We start from the raw sequence: 17,821 nt of genomic DNA, 5'->3' as shown, positions 1-17,821 counted from the left end.
TTTTTTTTTTTTTTTAATTGTGAGCTCTCTCTGTAGCACCCCCTCCCATGTCCCCATGTTGTCTTTGAATAAGTGGTTAACAAGCCTCTTTCAGGAAAGGAATTAGGGAAGGTGCAGAGCAGGATCCGTAATGTGCTTTTTATGAGGCAGATGCGTACTCATATGTGTGAGAAGAGACAGGTAAGACATGTGCACTTATAGACACACAGAGACATAAACATATATGCTGTATATGCTTATATTGCCCATGGAATGTCCCTTCTGCCAAAAGGAACTAGTGGGCTCATCTATTCTGATTTTTTACATTTTCATTTTTCTTTACAGCAATTATATTACACATAGTAGTCCATGATATATCTGCACCACACTTTTCATTATCCATTCATCACTTGGAGGACACTTGAGGCTCTTTCCACCTCTTGATACTATGAATAGAGTGGCAGTGCCCATGGCTGAGCAAGTATGTGTGGAGTAAGATGGCAAGCCCAGCGGGCATGTGCTAAGAAGTGGTATAGGCAGTCCTATCATAGATTTACTTCTAGCTTTTTGAGAATTCGCCACAATAGTTTCCATAGTGTCTGCAGCAATTTGCAGTCCCACCAACAGTGGATGAGGGGTCTCTTTTCCCCACAGTCCTTCCCCATTTGCTGTTTTGTTGATCTTTGCCATTCTGACTGGGGTAAAATAAAATCTTAAAAGTTGCATTGATTTGTATTGTCCTAAGTGCTGAGTATGATGAACATGTATTTAATATATTGCTTAGCTGTTTTTATTTCTTCTTTTGAAAACTGTCTGTTTAGGTCCCTTTTGGATGGGTTGATGTTGTGGATTGGTTCTAATGTTCCTTGGGTTAATTCAGCTCCCCAAATCACACAGGAACACATGTATGTAAGATGCTGACGATCCCTGCCCCTACTTGGCTTTAATTAGTAAGTAAAGTTGCTGTGGCCAGTGGCCAGGCAGGGAGGCAGAGGTGAGACTTTAGGATTCGTGGGCAAGGAGACTGAGGAAGGAGGAGACTCGACATGCTAGGAGAGGGATAGAATGCAGGCTTGAGAGATGTGGAAGAGGGGAGGAGTGGCCCCAGCCCCCTCATTTGGTCTGGGGTAGTAAAGATGGAATACAGATTTTATTAAGTAATAATTCTGGAGGATTGGAGGGGAGACATTAGCAATGTGGAAGTTTGGGAGTGGCCCATCCATTGAGCTGATTAAGGCATGTTAAATCTTTGTGTGTGTGTGTGTGTGTGTGTGTATGCGTGTGCGCTTTTCATTCAATAATCCAGAGTACTGGAGCTATAGCAAGGAACCTGTGCAGCTACTGCTGGGGAAATTAGAGAAGATTAATCTACGCACTACAATTTTTTTTTACAAGTTCTTTATATATTTTGGATATTAATTACCAGTCAGATGTATAGCTAGCAAATTTGCTCTCCCATTTTGTGGGCTTCATCTTCACCCAGTTGATTTTTTTCTATAGCTGGATAGAAACTTTTTAGTTTTTAAGTTCCTCCTGTCAATTGTTGGCCTTACTTCTTGGGCACATGGGATTTTATTCAGAAAGTCCTCTTCTATACTTTTATCATGTAGCGTATTCCTGTTTTCTCCTAGCAGTTTCAGTGTTTCAGTCTTCAGATTTAAGTTTTTTATCCATATGGAATTTGTTTTGGTGGAAGGTGATAGATACAAGTCTAATTTCATTCTACATTTGGACGTTCAGTTTTTTTCAGCATCATTTGCTGAAGATGCTTTCTTTTTTCTAGCTTATTTTTGGTATCTTTGTTAAATACAAAATGGCTGAAGTTATGTATGTTTAAGTTTGGGTCTTTGATTTGTTTTCTTGGTCTACACATCTGCCTTTGTACCAGTTCCATATTGTTTTTATTGTTTTGACTCTGTAGTACACCTTAAGATCTGGAATGGTAATCCCTCCCACATTCTTCTTTTTTGCTCTGGATTGTTTTGACTTTCTGGGGTCTTTTTGTAGCTCCATATTAATTTCAGGATAGGTTTTCTACTTCTGTAAATAATGGGATGGAGATTTTGATTGGGATTACATATAGTCTATAAATAGCTCTTGTTAGAATGGCCATTTTCACAATATTAATTCTACCAATCCATGAATGGGTGTATCTTTCCATTTTCTGCTCGCGCTCTCTCTCTCTCTCTCTCTCTCTCTCTCTCTCTCTCTCTCTCTCTCTCTTTTGAGACAGGGTTTCTCTGTATAGCCCTGGCTGTCCCGGAACTCATTCTGTAGACCAGGCTGGCCTCGAACTCAGAAATCCACCTGCCTCTGCTTCCCAAGTGCTCGGATTAAAGGTGTGCGCCACCATCGCCCAGCCAGCTTCATTCCCTTAAAGCTACACATTTCTGTTTTAATGTCTTAACACTGGAAAGACATTTTATTTTGTTCTAGTTGATTTTAGTTATAGCTAGCACTAATGAACATAAGGTTTGCAGTCATTCGTTCTAAGTATAGGTCTATTTATTTATTTATTTATTTATTTATTTATTTATTTATTTTTTGCAACACAGGACCTTAGGCTAGGTAGCCCAAGCTGACTTTGAACTTTTTTTTTTTTTGAGACAGGGTTTCTCTATGTAGCCCTGGCTGTCCCTGGAGCTCACTTTGTAGACCAGGTTGACCTGGAACTCAGAAATCCACCTGCCTCTGCCTCCGAAGTGCTGGGATTAAAGGCATGTGCCACCACCGACTGGCAACTTTGAGCTCTTAAATGTAGTTCAGGCTGGTAACTCTCTGCCTCGGGGTCCTTTTTAAAATAAATTATTATCATTTAATTTATTATTTATTATCATCATTATTATTAGAAATAGGGCTTTTGCTATACTTTTCAGGCTTGCTCCAAACTCTCCCACCTGCCTCAGCCTTCCAGGTAACCAGACACTTGCCTAGGTACATACCTAGTGGCTGGTTCTATAGTTCTTACACTGTAATTTGAAATGCAAAAGGCACTCTTAAAAAGTTACTTTTTTTTCCCTAATACATATCAATTTACATTTGATGACTTGAACAGATGTGAGACTACTAGTGGTATTTATTGCTCATTGATTAGCTTTTCACTGTTTATATATGTTTCAGAAATGTTAATGTATTATGATGTGACTATTTCACCAGATATCACTTGTGAATGCTAAATATATGTAACACACTGTATTTATTAATTTTAAAATTTCTGAATTTGGATTTATACATGGTTGAAATGACTTTGGGGAAATAAGTGTAGCTGTTACTTCTGAGTTGGGCTGTAAATGTAAGACTCACTTAATTTTTTTCAGTTTGGATATAGAGTATACTTCTTTAGTTTAGTGAGAAGTTTGAATAAAGAAATAGAGACAAGCTTACACAGGTAAAGTAGGGACTGCAAAGCTTCAGAGACATTTTGTAAACACTGTGGGACCTTAGTGTTTCTGGGGGGTAGGTGTTGATGGTTAGTTCCTGAAAGAGCATTTTATTCAATCCTTATGTACATACACACATACCACGTCAGTCATGCGGAGAATAGCTTTTGGAAGACAGTTCGCTCCTCCACTGTGTGGGTTCCAGGCATCTAACTCAAGTAGTTAGGCTTGGCAGCAGGCTCCTTTTACCCACTGAGCCATCCCGTGGGCCCTGAGAGTATTTTTAATAGTAGGCGAACAATGGATATTTCTCATGTGTGGCGATCAGGTGGGTTTTTTTTTTGGTTGCACGGCCTGGCCTTTTGATGTGATGCTGTTCTAGTTTCCTCCTGGAGGAAAGGGCTGACTTCAGCTTACAGGTTACAGCCCATCCTTTTGGGAAGTCTGTTGAGGAACTCAAGCCCTGGAGGCAGAAACCACGAAGGAACATGACTTGCTGACTTATGCTCAGCTAGTTTTCTATTTTGAATTTAAAAAAATTAAAATAAAATATTTTAATGTGTATGTGTGTATGCCCCCGTGAATTTATAGTTTATAGGCATCACAGGCATCCAGGAGCCTAGGGGCTTCAATGGTCATTTTTATAATTTCTAATGCTTTGCCTTCAACCAATATTCTCTGTAAAGAAATATCATATATAACAGTTTGTTGGCCGTTTTTCTGAGGCACATCTTAAAGACACCTGAAACTTGGCTGGTCCAAAGACTGACTAACTGACTTCCTTCCTTCCTTCCTTCCTTCTTCCCTCCCTCCCTCCCTCCCTCCTTCCCCCCCCACCCCCTTTCTTTCTCAGAGTCTCACTCTTTAGCTCTGGCTATTTTGAACTCACTATGTAGACAAGGCTATCTGCGAACTCCTAGCGATCCACTTGTCTTTGCCTCCCAAGCACTGGAGTTAAAGGTGTGTGCCGCTTATACTGGCCTGCAGCCTTCTCTTTTTACTCATATCTAATCAGCTACTTGTTTCTAAACTGTCTATAACTTTATCTCCAGGGAATCCAGTCTTTTAATTTTTTTCTTCTATTTGTCAAGGGAATCAACTTTTTCTGTCTGTCTGTTCCTTGGCCAGGCTCCTTCCCTCCTCTCCTAGATTATTGCGGCAACTTTCACACCAGCCAGTCTGCTCCTAGACAAGCCCAGTCTCTGGATTGCAGGATTCAGAGCAATCCTGCTACTTTCCTCCCTTCACAGTAGTCAAAAGTGATATAAAATACCTTGGGGTGACTCTAACCAAGCAAGTGAAACATCTGTATGACAAGAACTTCAAGTTTCTCACTAAAGAAATTGAAGAAGACCTCAGAAAATGGAGAGATCTCCCATGCTCATGGATTGGAAGGATTAACACAGTAAAAATGGCCATCCTACCAAAAGCAATCTACAGATTCAACAGGATCTCCATCAAAATTCCAACGCAATTCTTCAAAGACATGGAAAAACAAAAAACCCAGGATAGTGAAAACAATTCTTAACATAAAAGAACTTCTGGGGGAATCACCATCCCTGACCTATGATTTTTTGTTGGTTTTTTTGTTTTATTATTTTTTTCCAAGACAGGGTTTCTCTGTTGTGGTAAATCTCCAACCCAAATATGCCCCAGCAATGAAAACACAATTAATAGGAATACAAGCTGTGAGCCTAGATTGGGCAGATCTACCACTACACTACCATCTTCCCCATCTATGAGACCCCTCATAACTTGGGGTTTCTCCAGGCCATGTGCTTCTACTCCACTTTCCTTCCACCTCCTCCTCTGTCCGCCTCTGACCTCCCTTCCCTCTCCCTCTCTCCCCCACCCTTCTATCAACTTTCAGCTACACCTTCCCTTTTTCTGCCCAATCACTGGCTCTAGCCTTTACAAATTAAGGTGGGGGCTGGGCAGTGGTGGCTCATGCCTTTGATCCCAGCACTTGGAAGGCAGAGGCAGGCGGATTTCTAAGTTCGAGGCCAGCCTGATCTACAGAGTGAGTTCCAGGACAGCCAAGGCTACACAGAGAAACCCTGTCTTGGAAAAAAACGAAAAAAAACAAAAAAAGATCCACCCCCCCCCCCCAAAAACAAAAACAAAACAAAACAAAAAAAAAGAAAAAACCAAATTAAGGTGGGAAGAAGGCTTACAGGAAATCACCTGAGTGCTGACTCATTCCTTCTTCTGCAACCCATCTCAGGAGAACAAATTAGTATCAAATTACAAATAGTCTCAGAGCTGTCTGACACTTTTCTCTATATAGCTGGGGCTGTTCTAAAACTTGTTTTGTGGACCAGGCTGGCCTCTGGCTCCCAAGTGCTTGGAATAAAGGCACATGCCAGTACTGCCTGGCTTTCTTGGGGGATGTGGAACTGGGCATAGGCACTAGAAAGTCCCAGATGTTCAGGGAAGTAAGGACCCAATGGTCCTTAGCTAAAATACGCTACAAAGGGGGGATAGAACCTGTCGAGACCACCTCCAGTAGATAGATAGGTATGGCCCCCAGTTGAGGGATTGGGGCTATCCACCCATCTCAAAATTGTTAACCCAGAAGTGTCCTGACCAAAGAGAAAACAGGGACAAAAAATGGAACAGAGGCCAAGCAGTGGTGGTGCATGACTTTTATCCCAGCACTTGGGAGGGAGAAATAGGCGGATTTCTGAGTTCGAGGCCAGCCTGGTCTACAGAGTGAGTTCCAGGACAGCCAGAGCTATACAGAGAAACCCTGTCAAGAAAAACCAAAAACCAAACCAAACCAAACCAAACCAAAACAAAACAAAACAAAACCAACCAACCAACAAACAAACAAACAAAAAACCAAAAACAAAAAAACAACCAAAGGAAAGGCCATCCAGAGGCTGCCCCACCTAGGGATCTATCCCATCTGCAGACACCAAACCCCTACACTGTTGTTGATGCTAAGTAGCACTTGTTACAGGGGCCCAGTATGGCTGTTCCCTGAGAGGTTCTACCAGTATCTGCCCAATAGATGCAGATTCTCACAGCCAACCATTGGACTCAGCCTAGGGACCCCAATGAAAGAGCTAGGGGAGGGACTGAAGGAGCTGAAGGGGATTGCAATCCCATAGGAAGAACAGTATCAACTAACTGGACCACCCAGAGCTCCCAGAGACTAAACCACCAAGCAGAGAGTAAACATGGAGGAATTCATAACTCCAGATACATATGTAGCAGAGGATGGCCTTCTCTGACATCAGTGGGAGGGGATGCCTTTGGTCCTGTGGAGGCTTGATGCCTCAGAGTAGGGTGAGGCAGGAGTGGGTGAGTGGAAGAGCACACTCATAGATGCAAAGGGGAGGGGGAAGAAGGGGCATGGGATGAGGATTTGTGGAGGGGTAACCAGGAAGAGGGATATCATTTGAAATGTAAATGAATAAAATGATTTTTTTAGATTTATTTATTTATTATATATAAGTACACTGTAGTTATTTTCATACACACCAGAAGAGGGCATCGGATCTCATTATTGATGGTTGTGAGCCACCATGTGGTTGCTGGGATTTGAACTCAGGACCTTTGGAAGAGCAGTCAGTGCTCTTAACCGCTGAGCCATCTCTCCAGCCCCGAATAAAATGATTTTTAAAAAGATTTTTTAATTTCCTTTGTATTACTCACAACCTGCTGTCTTTTAAAATATATTTTTTTCTTTTTGTATATATATTTCAATTGCTCTCTACCTATATTTTCACTTTTAATTTATAATGTGTAGGTGTGTATGAGAAGTTATAGAACCTGTGTGGAGGTCAGAGGACAGCGTTGTGAAGTTGGCTTTCTTTCTACCTTTGTGTGGGTTCCAGGAATCAAATTAGGTCATCGTGCCTGTATCATTGGGTGGTATGCTGAGCGATCTTGGCAGCTCACTCATGACTTTGTGTAGCTGACAGAAATTCAGAAACTCTTGCTTTGACCAAGAGAATACAAAACAAGAGTACTGTTAACTGGGCCTTAGAGAAACATGAAACAGTATTTGAGAACACTACTAAGATCTTCTTGTACTAGGTATGATGGCACAGACCTTCGATTTCAGCCCTTGGGAGATAGAGGCCCATGGACCTCTGAGAGTTTGAGGTCAGTCTAGTCTACATAGTAAGTTCAGCCAAAAACCAAACCAAACCAAACCAAACCCAAACCACCAAGCTAAACACCAAACCAAAATCACCTTGTCATTTACTCTCCTGTGTCCTCTTCCTCCCGTGTCCCCTGAGTGTGATGTCACTCTTACTCTTGTGTTCTATGTGAGTGTGATGTTACTCTTACTCTTGTGTGTCCTCTGAGTGTGACATCACTCTTACTCTTGTGTTCTCTGTGAGTGTGACGTCATTCTTACTCTTCTGTGTCCTCTGAGTGTGACGTTACTCTTACTCTTGTGTTCTCTGTGAGCGTGACGTCATTCTTACTCTTCTGTGTCCTCTGAGTATGACTTTATTCTCTTTTCACTGCCATTTTTTCTGAGGAGCATAGCTGTCAGTTATTAGAGCTTCAGAAAACTATTGAGAGGGGATAAGACTGGGTGCACCGCAGTTCCTGGTTCACATACTTCATTCTCTTATTTCTTTGTTTAAAAAATGTATATATATATAATAGAGTAATGTGAATTTAGTATATGAAGAGTATCTTTTGTACATCTAAATGCCAAGCTTCTAAATGTGGGCTGATTTTTCAGCTTTTCATTCACTGTCATAAAACATTTCCTTAAATGTAAAGATTTTTGCCAAAATCACTCAGAGGTGTTTTCACCCTTTCTTATTAATATTCCTGTCACCATTTGAGCCCAGGCTGGCTGAAGATGATTTCCATCAGAGGCATGCCTGGTTTATGTGCTGCTAGAGATTAAGCCCAGGGCTTCTTCCTGCATGCGAGGCAAGCGCTCTACCAACTGACCTCCATCCTCAGGCCCCCATATCTAGAATCCTAAACAATAGCAGTGTTTCCACAAGGACCCATTTCCTCTGAAGTCATGTTTTTTCTTGTTTGAATTTCACTTCTAGCATTGTTGCTGCTTATTTCCTCGTTCCACTTTCATGCTTACGAGACAGTTTCCTCTTGAAATTATCCATTTTTATAAAATGTCACACAAGATGATTATTGGGGCAGGGCAGTGGTGGCGCACGCCTTTAATCCCAGCACTTGGGAAGCAGAGGCAGGCGGATTTCTGAGTTCGAGGCCAGCCTGGTCTACAGAGTGAGTTCCGGGACAGCCAGGACTATACGGAGAAACCCTGTCTCGGAAAACAAAACAAAACAAGACAAAACAAAACCAAGATGATTATTGGGAACAAGGAGGTAACACAATTCCATGTTTTGCTGTTGTATGTGAGCAATCAGTTATTAAGAGAAGTGGTGCGATTGGTCACCTGTATATTATGGCTTTTGGACTGGAGAGCTAATGGTAAAGCTTATTATGTTTTATACAGTTACAAATAATAAACACACTGTGGTCATTGAAACTTGAACTGTATAAGGGGATTGGTATCTGCAATATGGCTGTTTTGAGACCCCTTAATGTTGCACATTGTGTGACACAGTACCTGATTTGTCCACTTGACTCTTCAGAGTCCTACTTTTTTAGATTCATTTATTTTACTTTGTATATATGAGTATTTTGCCTACAAGCCTGGTGCCTATGGAGGCCAGAATCTCTTCTGATTCTGGTCTTGATTCCGAGGACATCTGATCCCCAGAACTGCAGTTACAGATGGTTGTCAACCATCATGTGGGTGCCAGGAATCCAACCTGGGCCCTCTGAAGAAGTACCCAGAGTTAAACCTCTCTGTTGTGGAAGCTATGTGCAGACCAGAGCCATGCAGAGCTCTCAAGTTTGAATTCCCCTCCTTTCCCAGTCGCTTGTTTCTCTTCCCTATCCTCTTCTGTTGGTTTCCTCATGTACTCACTTAAGTTTTTCTGTAGCTATTGAGTTCTCTGTCATAATACCGAACACAGTCTTACTCTCATTTACTCACCATCACCGCCAGACTGTTCTCTGTGTTACTAGGGACAGCGGTGGTGACATTCTCCGTCATATCCCCCTAGCCTAGCACTGTCTAACACAAAGTAGCCACTTAGGAAAATTAATTTTTATTTTCATGATAACAAGAATTTTGGGGGCTGGTGAGATGGCTCAGTGGGTAAGAGCACTGATTGCTCTCCTGAAGGTCCTGAGTTCAAATCCCAGCAACCACATGGTGGCTCACAACCATCCGTAATGAGATCTGACTCCCTCTTCTGGTGTGTCTATATAATAATAAAAAAAATTAAAAAAAAATTAAAAGATAAAAAAAGAATTTTGGTGGAATGTGAGGAAGAATGGACTTAGACTGCTTAAACATAACAACATAGAAATGAAACTATGAAATATTGAACTTACTCTTTTCCTATATTAAATGAAATTACATAAATGTTAAATATAATTTTTTATTTATATTATATCTAACAAGTATGTTACAGAAAGTTAACCAATTTGAAAAATTGATCTTGATTAATGGATACTAAATATTTCATAGTTCAATGAAGAAATGGCCTCTAATGTTACAGATTTCTTTGGTTCTGATCATTTTTATTCTTTCTAAGGTATCTTCATGTCCTAATGATCTTCTGGTCATTTGTTGCTGGAGTTGTGACATTCTACTGTTCGTTAGGACCTGATTCCCTCTTACCAAATATATTCTTCACAATAAAATACAAACCCAAGGTAAAATTGTGTTTTTACATTTTTAACTTGGACATGTTTAATTTATGTGTATAGGTGTATGTCTGTGTGAGCATGTCTTGCAGTGTACAGATCCCCTGGAGCTGGATTTGCAGGCGCTGGGACCTACCCACATCGGTAGATCACACTGGGTGCTGAGAACTGAACCTCAGTCCTTAGGAAAGTAGCCGGCTTACTTACTCCCAAACCCTCTCACCAGCCCCGTGATTTTTATTTTCACAAGTTAGTTTATGTGACTCTATGCTAGTTAATATTTACTACTAAATGCACTGTAAAACAGTGATTTTAAAAATCTACTTACTAGCATTGTATAATGGACTATATGAAAAAATTTAAAATGAGCATTATGTGTATTTACCTATGTATGCATGTATAAATGTATAGGTACATATTATAATTTGATTTTAGTTTTTGGTGCTGAGGATTGAACCCAGGCCCTTGCGTGTAATCTCCCACCAAGCTGTACCTGCTTTTAAGGCTTACAGTTCTAATAATAATTGTAAGCGGAAAAGTTGCAGTCCATCATGGGAGCTTGTCCCTTAGGTACATCTTCCACAAAGGCCATTAATTTAGAATAGAGTTTTCAAAGAGAAAACCTCTGGCTGGAGAAGAGACCCTTCTTGGGAATCACCAACAATATGGATTGTTGGGCCTTATTCCCAGATTTTGGTTAGAAAATTCTAGGCTACTGCCCTGTAAATACTATTGTTACAAACTTTTCAGGTAATTCTGAAGCACAGACATGTAAGGAATCCTGGGTTAAATAATAATCCAGGCCCGTTACTTTCATGTGCAAGGTATAGGGGGGGTGAGCGGTCACATGCTGAGGATTGAACCTAGCGCCTGTGCCCGAGCAAGTGTTCTGTCACTGAGCTAACCCCGACCCTCCAACTCTGGAAATCTCTTAAATGCATGTGTACACCATAGAAAACAAAACTAATTAGGCAATTTGTTCAGCCATTTAATAGTGGCAATAATATATTAACTCTGTCTCTGTAAGGCAAAATTCTGATTTTTAAAATTCTGTCTGCAGGTCAGGATTGAATATCTTTTTTTTCTCCTACTGATGAAGCTTGGGGTCTTGCACTGGCTGTTTTCCTAGCCCCTATCTGGCTGTTTTTAAGTCATAAATGACCTCATTTGTGGTATTTTATATAGAGGAAACAGAACTCTTGGCCAAATTTGGTCAGCAGAGTCTTAGGATGCATCACGTCTCCCCCTCATTGAAGCTAAGCTTTGGAAGAAATGGAAAATACTGTTTTTTCCTTATGTTTTTTCAGTAAAAGACAAAGTAGATAATTTTTTTATAAGTGATCATACCATTTGAGTTTAGTTTTAAGTGAGTAAGGTTTTTTTGTTTTTTGTTTTTTGTTTTTTTTTTTTGGTTTGGTTTTGTTGTTGTTTTGTTAAAGACAGGGTCTCATGGGACTTGAATTCTAGATCCTCCTGCCTCCGAGTCCTGAGACTTGGAGTTATAGGCGTGTACCTCCTCACCTGTTGAGAGAGCATTTGGTTTTGGTTCCCACTCTCACATTTTCCCCTTCTTCCGATGGCAGTCACTGAACCCATGCCATTGGACATGCTAGAAAATTCTTTCCTACTGAGCCACCACGCCTGCTGTAGCTCATGTATCGTAGAGCACTCCATTAGTTATTTTTCATCCACTGGCAGTTAGTTTAGTGGGTACTTATTATAAATAATAGTTTAAGTGCGTGAAGTGAAACAGAGCTGCTGAAAACTAATTCCTTGTAGTAGAGGTATTATGGGAACTAAAAACAAACCTCTCTTTCGTTTTTTTTAGCAATTAGGACTTCAAGAGTTATTTCCACAAGGACATAGCTGTGCTGTTTGTGGTAAAGTGAAATGTAAACGACATAGGTAAGTTACAGTTTTTACTTTTTAATTGTGCATGTGGGTGTGGGTATGTGGGTGTGTGGCCATGGCAAATGTTTGGAGGTCGGAGGACAACTTGTGGAGTCGGTTCTCTCCTTCCTCTTTTATTTGGGTTCTGGAAATGAAGCTCAATTGATTGGGCTTGTAAGGCAAGTGCTTTTACCTAATGCTTACATTTTATTATAATGTATTTTATTAAAAGTGATTTAGTTCTTTGATCTACTTTAGGCCTTCCTTACTACTTGAAAACTATCAGCCCTGGCTAGACCTGAAAGTTTCTTCAAAGGTAGATGCATCTCTCTCAGAGGTAAGTATTTTAATTAATATTGCCAAATATGAGCATGTGTTCTTTAAGGATGAGACTGTGTTCTGAAAATCACAGGCAGTTTTGTCCTTGTGAGAGCATCACAGAATGAGCTTGTGCAGACTTAGATGCTAACTTCCGTCATTGCATGGGGCCTTCTTGATGTGGTCAAGGGATGTACAAAGATGAGTTCTCTGAAGCTTGTGCTGGCCGAACACGGCGTATGTATTGTTTTACAGAAAATTGTGCTTTTTTCTTTTAATAAATAGGAGCAAACTCTAAAATTAAAAGTACATATTGTTCTAATTTAATTTATGCTGCTGTGATAAAATGTCCTGACAAAAAATAGCTTAGGAGAGGAAAGGGTTTATTTAGATTACAATCTCTGTTCTAGTCCACTGTTGCAAGAAAGTCAGGGTAGGACCTTAAAGCCTCACATGAGTCGAGCTCAGAGTGAGAGTGGCAGTGAGTCCTCGCTTGCCTGCCCCGGCTAGCTTTCCACCGTTCCTTTCCACTGTTCCTACACTAATTAGCTTTCAGTGTAATTCCACACAAAGCTATCATTGCTCAACTGCCTATCTATATGACCCCAAGTCTGTTGCTGAAAAAAGTGAGACGCCCCATTCCCTGAGTAGAGAATGGTGGTTGTCCATAGTGGCCTGGATTTTCCTACATCAATTATCAACTAAGACATTCATTTTATTTTTACACACACACATCCAATATATATATATCCAGCCTGATATACATAATTCTTATTTGCGACTTTATTCCCAGGTAATTCTGGGTTATATGAAGTTGCCAGTTAAAACTAACCAGCCCATCTAAACATATAAAAATATATAAACATATACCATAAAATGTAGTATGCCATAGATGAAAAGTATGACATCACATAGTAAATTCATAAACTTGTAACATACTTATTATCAAGTTGTCATATACCTTGCATAATTGTATGTGCCATAGATTATTATAACTGGCAGCACAGTCTTTTGTACCTGAATGCTACAAGCTAGCAAACATTGTCCTGTAACAGCTGTGACCCTTCCCAACCCCCAGGAGGTGGGAACATGTACAGTCTTATGGGTCCACTGTTAAATATGCCCATCTATGTTGGCTGAAATGTTATTTGGTTTTAGACAAATAAAAAAAAAAGTGTTGAATACAAGCAAATTTTTTCAGAAACGTTTATCGGAAGATTTAATCATGATACATCTTATTAAGGTAGGCATGGCTGTGCATTCCTATAGTCCCAGCATGGGAAGCCAAGGCAGCCGCATCAGGAGTTTGAGGTCTGCCAGAGCTACATTGTAAGTTCTAGGCCAGCCTGAGTTACAGAAACTGTCTTAATTTTTTTATAAAGATGTTTATTTACATGAGTACATTGTTGCTGTCTTCAGACACACCAGAAGAGGACATCAAATCCCATTACAGATGGTTGTGAGCCACCATGTGGTTGCTGGGAATTGAACTCAGGACCTCTGGAAGAGCAGTCAGTGTCTTTAACTGCTGAGCCATCTCTCTAGCCCCCAGAATCTGTCTTAAACAACAAAAACCAAACATAATAAGCACACACAAAAGACCCCATATGTATTATCTAATGATGAGTTCATGGCTAGATAGTTATTATGAAGTAAGTACCTTGAACACTAAGCTATTCCAAATTACACTGAAATCTCAAATTTACATAGACATTTCAGTCAAGAAAATTATTTGTCTATTTAGTTCTGCAAGTACAGGTATCTTTATGACAGTATGGGAATAACCATTTGCAAAGAAACATTGAACTCTTATAGGAATGTATCTTAATGGACTATGACACTAGCTTTGACACTAACTAGAGTGTAAGTTAGGGAGTCGGGTAATGGTCACTAAGAAAGTTTGTGTCCTATTCTAGTCACAGGTTCTTACTTTGATTTCTTCCATATTTATGTATATTAGTCAAGTCCTTGAAGGTGGGGAGTGGGTGTCTCACTCTTTTCAGCAAAGAATTTGAAGTCTCATAGGCAGTTGACCAGTGACAGATGATACATGTGTACTGAATTACATTGAATGCTAATTAGGTTTAAGAATAGCACCTGGCAGCTGAACTCTGCAACTGAATCCTGCCACTGAATCCTACTTTATGGTCCTTTATCTCACTTTGTATGTGTCGTTGTCTAAATGGAAGCTGCACACAGTGTCTAAGTGGAAGCTGTATACAGTCTCTAAATGGAAGCTGTATACAGTCTCTAAATGGAAACTGCACACAGTGTCTAAATGGAAGCTGTATACAGTCTCTAAATGGAAGCTGCACACAGTCTCTAAATGGAAGCTATATACAGTGTCTAAATGGAAGCTGTATACAGTGTCTAAATGGAAGCTGTATACAGTCTCTAAATGGAAGCTGCACACAGTGTCTAAATGGAAGCTGCACACAGTGTCTAAATGGAAGCTGCACACAGTGTCTAAATGGAAGCTGCACACAGTGTCTAAATGGAAACTGCACACAGTGTCTAAATGGAAGCTGCACACAGTGTCTAAATGGAAGCTGTATACAGTGTCTAAATGGAAGCTGCACACAGTGTCTAAATGGAAGCTGTATACAGTGTCTAAGTGGAAGCTGCAACAATTTTGTGGCTTCTTAGGGTTTTTCTGTTTCTTTGATTTGTTGATTTAAAACTGTGCTGTCCAGACCTGGGTGTGGAATTCACTCGTAGTCTCTCTGTATATTGTGTGCAAGAGCCTGGGTTCCATCCCTAGCACTGGGGAGATATTTTTTATGCTGTCAGTATTGCAGCCAGTACTACATGTAGCTGTCAGTAAATACTTGAAATGTTCCAGTACAATGAAGGTGCACTACACGTACACACATACTCATACACATATATACACATACATACTAGATATTGAAGGCTTAGAAAAATGTGTGAAGTATATCTCTTATATTGATTTAATGTTAAAATGATAATAGTTTGGGTATATTACGTTAAATAAAACAATTTCATTGATTTATTTTTACTTTTTGAAAAGCGTGGCTACTAGAGATTTTAGATACTTCATTCATTACAGAAAATGAGAAAAACAAAAGTGTACTGGTTAGATTTTTGTCAACTTGGGAGAAACTAGAGTTGTCTGGGAAGAGGGAGCCTACCTCACCTGGTGATTTACCTTCCCTGCAAGATGGGCACGAGTCATTGTCTGGATAATGACTGATGTGAGAGGGCCTAGCTTACATTATGTGCTGCCACCCTGGACAGGTGGTCCTTGGGTGTGTAAGAAAGCAGACTTAGCAAACCACCGCACGGCCTTTGCTCTAGTTCCTGCCTCCAGGTTCCTGCCTCCGCTTCCCTCTTGATGAACTGTGAAGTGTAAGATGAAATAAACAGTCCCCAAACCCCAGGTGAGTTTTTGGTTAGTGTTTTACCACAGCAACAGAAAGCAAACCAGGACACCTCATATATATTGATTGGTATTGATAGGTACTAGCTCCCAAGTTCAAAATTGGGATTTTAGGCTCTTGACCGAGATAGGAACTGGAGTAGCGGGCCTTGAGGGGTAAAAAGAGAAATGAGTCCAAGTGGTTCTTCTTTGCTAGCACTTCCATTTAGAGTTGGAGGTAGACACTCTGACAGGCAATTAAAGTGTAGCATGCAGGCTAATGGGCGAGCGAGGTGGGAAATGTAGAATTAGTACAGAGGAGGAGGTACACAGATGTTAGAGATGCTGTGAAAAGGAAGATTGAACAGTTGCTAGACTGATGATGTGGGGAGGAGTCCCGAGAAGAAGAGGTTGGCAGGGAGTGTTAGCAAGCGGAGGGTAAAGTGCCAGGGGCGGCAGCAGTGAAGTCATACTGCTTTAGTAGCTCTCACTCACTCATGTGCTTAACTCAGGCTCTGTGTTAAGAACACACATTTTTTTTTTTTTTTTTGGTACATAGCTTATGAAATGGGTACTTTGATGTTCTTCAAGGTAAATTGGAAATTATAGAGAAATTTAGTAGGATTTTTAGCTGTACCTGATTATCAGTAAAACTTGTTTAAAATTTTAGGTATGGGAGAGTGGTGTGCTGGGGAAGTGACTCAGTGGGTAAAGTGCTTGCCTTGTAAGTTGGAGGATCTGTGTTTGAATTCCCAGCACCATGTAGAAGCCACGCCTCCTCAAGTGTGCTTGGATCCCTGCATTGGGTGTGTGTAGGGGCAGACAGCTCCTGGAGCTGGTTGTCCCACCATCTAGACAGAACAGCAAGCTCTAAATTCAGGGAGAGACTCTAGCTAGGGCTAGGGATGTCGCTCAGACGTGAAGTGTTTGCCAGACATGCACAGGCCCTGGGTTAGTCTCCAGCACCGCCAAACAAGAGAGAGAGAATAAAAGCAAGATGCTGGAAGATGACCTGCATGCACACAGACACATGCACATACCAGAAAGAAAAAAAAAAGGTCCAGCTTAGTTCTTAGCCAATATTTTATATAGCTGTTAAGAAATCGTGCTGGGCATGGTGGTGCACACCTTCAGTCCCAGCACTTGGGAAGCAGAGGCAGACAGATCTCTGTGGTCTCCTCTGTGAGTTCCAGGACTTCAAGGGCTACATAGAAGGACCCTGTCTCAAAAAAAGAAAATTTTTTTTTTCAAAAGGCTATGTGATGAAGTTTCGATTATTTGAATTTGGAAGCCAGTGATTTTCAAACTGTGAGTCGAGAGCTTTAGATGTGACCCAGAGTGTAGCAGAAAGTGAAAAGGAAGTGAGTGGCCGTGGCTGCTATCGAACCAGCATAGCCATTTTGTCTTTCAGGTAGTACGGTTCGCTACAATCTGTTGAGGGAACCATCCAGGGAAGTGCTGTGGTGAATGCATGTTTTAGATCACTGGTACCTCTGGAGACGAGAGGGTAGCAAGATGGGAAGCACGGAGACTAGTTGAGAGTCTGTTGCTGGGAAATAAAACACCAGGAGGACACAAAGAGTGGATCCACAGACGAGAGCTAAGGGTTTAGTGATTAATGCTTAGTTTTGGTAATTAAAAAAATCCAGGAGAGGGCTGGCGAGATGGCTCAGCGGGTAAGAGCGCTGACTGTTCTTCCGAAGGTCCTGAGTTCGGATCCCAGCAACCACATGGTGGCTCACAACCACCTGTAATGAGATCGGGCACCCTCTTCTGGTACATCTGAAGACAGCTACAGTGAATTACGCCAGAGCGAGCGGGGCCGGAATGTACTTATACACATAAAAAAATAAAACAAAATAACTCTTAAAAAAAAAAAAAGGCTGGTGAGATGGCTCAGTGGTTAAGAGCACTGACTGCTCTTTCGAAGGTCCTGAGTTCAAATTCCAGCAACCACATGGTGGCTTGCAACCATCTGTAATGAGATCTGATACCCTCTTCTGGTGTGTCTGAAGTCAGCTACAGTGTATTCATATAAACAAAATAAATAAATCTTTAAAAAAAAATCCAGGGCATAGGGACCAGGAGGAGTGGGGGGAGGGGAAGTTGCTCTTAGGATGTAATATATGAAAGAAAAATAAATTAAAAAAAA

The 17,821-nt window shown here is 40.8% G+C and overlaps 1 protein-coding gene across 2 annotated transcripts in view; it reads left to right on the top strand.

The window, feature by feature from the left end:
• Positions 1–17,821, top strand: part of Snx14 (sorting nexin 14) — a 62,503-nt gene that overhangs the window by 1,808 nt on the left and 42,874 nt on the right. For both annotated transcript variants that reach the window (XM_031343325.1, XM_031343324.1), the window contains exons 2-4: positions 9,971–10,091; positions 11,911–11,987; positions 12,231–12,309. In XM_031343325.1, coding sequence (XP_031199185.1) covers positions 9,971–10,091; positions 11,911–11,987; positions 12,231–12,309 — 277 coding nt within the window. The remainder of the gene's footprint in view (positions 1–9,970; positions 10,092–11,910; positions 11,988–12,230; positions 12,310–17,821) is intronic.

The sequence above is a fragment of the Mastomys coucha genome, unplaced genomic scaffold (genome assembly GCF_008632895.1).
Source record: "Mastomys coucha isolate ucsf_1 unplaced genomic scaffold, UCSF_Mcou_1 pScaffold23, whole genome shotgun sequence".
Lineage (NCBI taxonomy): Eukaryota > Metazoa > Chordata > Mammalia > Rodentia > Muridae > Mastomys > Mastomys coucha.
Note: the sequence above shows the minus strand (reverse complement) of the source record. Positions and strands in the feature narration are given on the sequence as shown.